At 32.1% G+C, this 6,788-nt stretch overlaps 1 protein-coding gene across 1 annotated transcript; it reads right to left on the bottom strand.

Annotated features, from left to right (window-relative positions):
• Window positions 1–1,852: 1,852 nt before the first annotated feature.
• LOC102610810 (serine/threonine-protein phosphatase PP1 isozyme 4) lies at window positions 1,853–5,208 on the bottom strand. The gene is made up of 4 exons (XM_006486363.4): window positions 4,761–5,208; window positions 3,325–3,884; window positions 2,988–3,205; window positions 1,853–2,140 (listed from the first exon to the last, which is right to left on the bottom strand). The coding sequence occupies exons 1-3, from the start codon at window positions 4,972–4,974 to the stop codon at window positions 3,017–3,019; spliced, it is 963 nt and encodes a 320-aa protein (XP_006486426.1). The 5' UTR covers window positions 4,975–5,208; the 3' UTR covers window positions 1,853–2,140; window positions 2,988–3,016.
• Window positions 5,209–6,788: the final 1,580 nt, after the last annotated feature.

The following is a 6,788-nucleotide window of genomic DNA, read 5'->3' as shown; positions in this document are numbered from 1 at the left end:
TGAACGCGGGCGCCTTTATATCTTCTCTAGCTATTAACGTCAGTCAGCAGCCCTCATACTTTATAAGTTTTTCAATTTATTATTATTAGTTTCCGTTGGTTAATTTTAATCTCAAATATTATTTAAGAGTAATTTTTAAAAACCTCTCCTGAGGTTTGGGCTTGTTGCAAGTAGATGGCGAGAATTGATTTATTTATAAAAAACCCCCTACCATCAATTAAGTTTAACATTGACCGTTAGTTGACCGTGCAAAGACAATATTACCCTCAACAATAGTTTGTAAACGAAAATAACTAAAAAAAAACTAAAATTATTGGTGCAAAAAGCACAAACCCTATTTTTTGACAATTTTATTCTTGTCAATTTTAAAAATTTACAATATCATAGGTAAAGATTATGACTATTTCATTTTTAAATTTTTAATTTTATCTTTCTTGTAGGAATTTTAAGGAAATATCAATAATTTAAAGAGGATTTTTTAATTTTTTAATTTTAATTTTTTATAAGAACTTTAAGAAAATATCAATAATTTAAAAAGTGTAAAATAGCTAATAATTTTGGTTTTTTTTATAGTTATTTTCGTTTATAAACTATTGTTAAGGGTAATATTGTCTTTGTATGGTCAACTAACGGTCAATGTTAAACTTAACTGACGGTAGGGGGTTTTTTATAAATAAATCAATTCTCGCCATCTACTTTCAACAAACCCAAACCTCAGGGGAGGTTTTTAAAAATTACCCTATTATTTAATTATTTACTTGAAAAAATAAAATAGTTTGCGTCCATTATTTTCATCGGTACCCTGAGATTTGTACTATTATCGAGAATTTGTGATAAATTTTGAGACTTATAGTATTTTATATATTATAATTCTAAAATTATTATATATTCTCTTGAATGTGGTTTTTTGTTTATTTATGATAAAATATTATAATACTTATATTTTTTAAGATATATATATACATATATTATTTATTTAATATTTTAATTTAATAATGATACAAATATAAAAGTACATGTATTTAAGTTTTAAAATTAAAAATTAAATAATTTAATACTTATTTTCAGAGATTCAAACAAAAAATAAAATAATGTATTGTTTAGATTCAAATATTTAATTATCTGAAAAGGTTGAAAGTTTCCTTTATTCTTTGAAAATTCCTCTTAATTTCATTAACAACAAATAGGAGAAATACATAAGATAAAAAATGAAATAATTAAAGATGATCAATTCCACTGGAATTAGAGCTTTAAAGCATTTTTTTTTTTGTAGAGAAAAGTACTTGAAACATGTGTATAAAAAAAAATCCACCATTAAATGGAAATGTTTATAAATTTCCAAAAGTTTATTTCAATATATTCGAAGTAAATTAAAAATAGAAGAAAAATGAAGAGAAAAGGAATAGAAAGAAAGATCGTTTAAATAGGGTAAATACGTCTATGCAAAAATTATGCTGTTGTAGGACATCAAAATTAACAGAATCCAGTAACGGTAAGGGCATTGAAGGCTAGCTTTGAAACCTCAGAGGGTATCACTTATATTCAATCAGATCTCAGGGGTACCCATGAAAACATCAAATTAGTCATTTATTTATTTATGTAATCGGCAGCCTCTTGGAAGCCTAAAATTTAATAGAGTAGCAGCTAACAGACAGAATGTGGTAATGCCTTCCAAGCATCAAATTTAACTCTGCATGAAGACCCCAGCTTCAGATGAAAGCCATTTACCCGAAATGGCAAACACAATACAATAAACAGGGCACTATGATCTATTGCTCTAAATACAATAACCATTGCAACCAACAGCTATCACATTATCTTCAACATCAAGGAAAAGCCGAAAACCGCAAACTGTGATGGAATACGGCCAATTGTATACGCTAAAAGGCATAAGTTCCGAGCACTATGTCAAATGTATATTTATATACATAGGTAGTTCAAAATAACTATCACCAGAGAGGCAAAAATAAGGCAGAAAAAATTAAATCAAGAAATTTCCAGCTTTTTCCTAATAAGCTTGTCCCAGGATCAGGAGAGCTTTTCCTCCAGTGAAGAGCCTATTCTTGCATTGCATCCCTTGAAGTCATTGTTCAGTTCTTTATTTGGGCTTTTTTTTTCCCCAAGGAAATGAGAAATAAGTCTGCAACACAGGAAAGGAAAAACACAGTTACAGGTGGATGGTAGTATATAATACTGGTAAAAGAGGGGCCGGAATAGTTACAATTGCAACTAATAAGTACCATATAAGCAAATATTCTGGATGTGAATCAAAACCTATCAAGTACGCATTTTGTTTTATATGGTAAAAGCGAATGAATTGCTTTTTTGTCTGTTTTTTCCGCCAACAGTAAAACGGAATACACGCATCAAACATGTTCTACAAACAGCACTTTACGCGTGGCTGCTTCTTTGCAACTAACATGCCTGTCAGATGTTCCACGGATTAGAGAACCAATTGAGATTCCCAGTGAACCAAGTCTTAAGGATCGAGAAACCAATCATGACTTATCCACTAATTGATTTGAAAACAGGTAATAAATTCCAATTTTAATGGACAAATTAACACTCTAGTGTATGATTTAGATGAACAGAAGTGCCAACTATGACACACTGAAGTTTCTCCAACAATAGAACAAATTCAGGAGTAGATGATTTTTTTTCTCTCCAAATTTCTATCCCAACACAATACATGTTTTTGAGGACCTAAAGCAGCTCAACCCTTTACAAAGATGATCTCATAATTACAGATTGATTCTAGTTAAACATTAAAAAAATAAATAATAATAATAATAAGAAAATTCTAAATTCCAAACAAGCCCCTACACCCCCATCCCCTCAAGAAAGAGAAAGAGCAAGAAAATCAGAAAGAGAGGACATCAACAGCAAGCGATAAAATTAACGCATACACAGCCACCATAGCCACAAACCACCAGCATTGATATTCAAAACAAGGAAACCAAAGCAATAAGAAGTAATGTTCAGCTGACCTTGGTAAAAGCTAACGATATTGCAAGGATCACATTTTTGTTGACACCATGAACTTCACTTTTTTCTCTGCGGGCTTGAGAATTTGAAATGAACACACCAGCTCTTCATCAATACTCATCATCGCTCCGGCATTATCAAATTCACCACAATAGTTGGGGGCCGAGAATATGGTAACAAGTTGCCTATCAGCAAAGAACTCATACCCATCCTCCACAACCTAGAACAAATCACATCATGATTGAAGTTGCAAGAGCTAACGGAACATTTTTACCGGCCCTCCGGTACTGAAAGAAAAGGAAAAAAAATGGAAAAAGAAAGAGTAGGAAAGTCGACCACCTGATGGGCACGGCAGACAAGGTCCAAATCATGCCTTTTTAAGAATTCCGACACCTTGTCAGGACCAAACGTGTATGAAACTCCTCTGTCATTCATTCCCCATCCCTTGACATCTCTACCAGGGTCCGACCACAGCAAATCACAGAGCAAACCAGTGTCGGGAACAGCAGTTGGACGAGGTAGATTTCTAATTTGATCCAAGTGTGAGAGATCAGGGGAAAGACCGCCATGCATGCACAATATCTTTTCATCTATAAGAGCCGCCACAGGAAGGCAGTTGAAACAATCAGTAAAGGCTTTCCAAAGCCTCACATTAAACCGTCGCTTGCACTCATCATAAAATCCATAAATCCGATTAATAGAAGCACATTCATGATTTCCTCGTAAAAGAAAAAAGTTCTCTGGATACTTAATCTTATAGGCAAGCAAAAGGCATATTGTTTCCAAACTCTGCTTCCCACGATCAACATAGTCCCCTAAAAACAAATAATTGGCTTTAGGAGGATAACCTCCGTATTCGAAAAGCCTCAATAAATCACTATATTGTCCATGTACATCACCTGCAAACACAAATAAAGGTTTTGTGAAGTTGAAAAGAAGAAACTTAGGATAATTCATTATAACAACAAAAAAATTCAAAAGAATAATTAGAAGAGAGCAAATAAGCCACTTCTTCTAATGTGAAAAGAGCTGGAAAGCAGGACTCTACTTGGAATATGATCTGTGATTACTTGGAATATCTACAGAGGTTCAATGCTTTAGACTGTATTCTAATTTCTCATACCATATCACTTCTGGACTTGAGGCAGAGATTGCATTGCACTCTGTACTCATTGAAGACCTTGCATTTTATCCAAAGGAATATTGCTACAAACAGCTCACGTTAGGACTGTATGTCAACAGCCTTTAAGCTTTGTCTGAACCTATTTGGCCATCAAACATCTCAACCCCACCTGAAATTTTTAACTTTGTACAGAATAATTTTCTAAATGAAATGAACATGGGTACTAGAGATTTTACACTTGAAAAATTTTAAGTTCCAATTCTTATGGCTTCTTAGCAATCAAACAATGCACACACGAGGATTCAGGATCAATGCCCATCAACAGACTGATTATTAAGTTCACATTCCAAACCTAAACATGTTGTACATTATAAAAGGACGTAGGCTACAAGACCTGTGTGAAAATTTGCATACTTGTAGAGCCAATGATTCTTTTCAACTTTCTAAGTAACACCCCCCCCCCCCCCCAAAAAAAAAAAACCATCCATGTTGCTACTATGCCATATCAACCCCAAAAAAAAAACCCTCAAAAAGACATAAATTTTAGCACAATAAATCATAAAACTCAATTTTTTCTTTTTATTGATTCAGTTAACAATCTGAATATACCCACAAAATAAAATTAATGAATTTATTTATTTATTAAAAGTACCACAAATTTTCATGGGGGCTTCAAGTTCGAGCAAATTAGGTTGTCTCATGAAGATGTCCCTGGAGGCAACACAAAGCTGCTTGATCTCAGACTCAGAAAGCTGGACTTGCTTGCCGGGTCGGGCGAATCGAACCTCCGTAAGCCGGTGGATTATGTCATCCAGTGCATTCGGGTCCATGATGGTACCCTGCTGCTGCCCTTGTGTTGTTGCCATTTGATAGTTGGTTTTCAATGGCTTTGATTGATTAAAAAATCAAAGATGATCTCACACACAAGGAGAGAATCAGAGAGAGTTTCAGTTTTTGTTAGCTTTCGGTCTTCTTGTTCTGTTTGTGTACGTTTTCTTTGCGATGGTTTTTTTTTTTTTTTTTTTTTTTTTTCTGTTTGGGGGGATATTGAAAACATAAATTAAAAATACAGAAACAAGTTTTCGTGGACTCAAAAATAAAAATGGCATTCTTGGAAAACAAAAGCGAAAGATATTGAATAATTAATTTTATATGTGAATTATTTTTGTAGTTTTTTTTTTACCAAGCTATGTGTTCTTATGTTAATTAATTAACTGGGTACACAAGGACAACTGAAAAGATTTATAGCAATTACACTACACCACTACAAATCAATTCAACGGTGAACTTTTTAAGAATCATATATAAATTTGCAATGGGTCTCAAAAATAAAGATATGATTATATTAGAATTATTCCACCATACAGCACTGCAAACAAGTCCGTGACCTTATGCAAGCTTTCTTCATAAAGATATGATTATATTAGAATTATTGATGATTATTTGCTAGCTTTCTTCATTTGATGGGGTGTCTCACTCCGACGTCGTTTAGAGGTGGCAAACAAGTCCGTGACCTTATGCAACGTCGTTTCGGTGTTTCCTTTTTCTCTTTGGGCCTATTTTCATCCCTGAAATTTCGACAATTATTATTTTGCGAAACTCTTTCCATTGTTTTTTTTAATTGTTTTTAAAAAAGCAAAACGGAATTGATTTAACGTTAGGACCTATTCCACAGTCTCATCCAAAAATTATATTAATTTTTTATTTCAAAAAATAGTCTATTCAATAATAAAAGAGTGATGATAGAATTACAAACTTATTTAATACAAATTAATATAGCATAAATTCATTAGTGAATGAAAATAAAAATAATAAAAATAAATTATATGGACCAAAAAGTATTTAATTCTAACCAATTTAATAATACCACTACGGTTTACAAAAAAGAAATTTATATAAGAGTTTGTATCTCTACTCATAATCAAATGCAACATTAACCTATTAAAAGTGTTTTACTCCTACTAATGTTTTGTCGTCAGGCATAGAATGATAGGTATAAAAAATTTATGAGAAACTGAAAATAAAAATAAATCATGTTGAGCAATTTAAAAGCAACATTTTCAGGAAAATAAATATTAATTAATTTCGTTTTCTCAAGAGAATAACTTTTAATTAATTTCCTATGAACGCAGATTGTGGACATTTTTTTTCTTGCTTTTGAATTTTGCTTGAGCACATACATATCAAGATTACGAATGACGTTAATTTAGAAGCAAACTAAAGAACAAAATGTGATCACACCATTTGGTAGTAGCTATTTATCCTATTTGTTTCAAAATTTAGGTTAGGAAAATTCCAATTACAGAAAGAGATAAAAGAAAAAGACACAAACAACATTACCAAGATAGGTTAGCTTGAGTGGAGTTTGGTAGTTTAGTCTTCATACTTTTGCCGTCCTAAGTAAGGGAAACAAACTTTCCAATGAACTAAAAATGAAGATGGATATTGTTTCTTTTAGGATTAAAATGAAAGTATTATTGCAAGTTTTGGATTTTTAAGAGATACAAACAAATTTTGATGTGGATGTTTTACTTGCTGGCACTACAAAGGAGAAAGTGGCTGCCTAATCATGAAAATGCTTTCACATCCGTCGAAATTTTTCTTAAAATTTATTAAATATTTAAGATATCTTTCCCCTCACTTTTATCAAATATTTAAAACTTCATCAAAATTTTTATTC

This window comes from Citrus sinensis, chromosome 4 (genome assembly GCF_022201045.2).
Source record: "Citrus sinensis cultivar Valencia sweet orange chromosome 4, DVS_A1.0, whole genome shotgun sequence".
Taxonomy (NCBI): Eukaryota; Viridiplantae; Streptophyta; class Magnoliopsida; order Sapindales; family Rutaceae; genus Citrus; species Citrus sinensis.
This window is presented reverse-complemented; position numbering and strand designations above follow the sequence as displayed.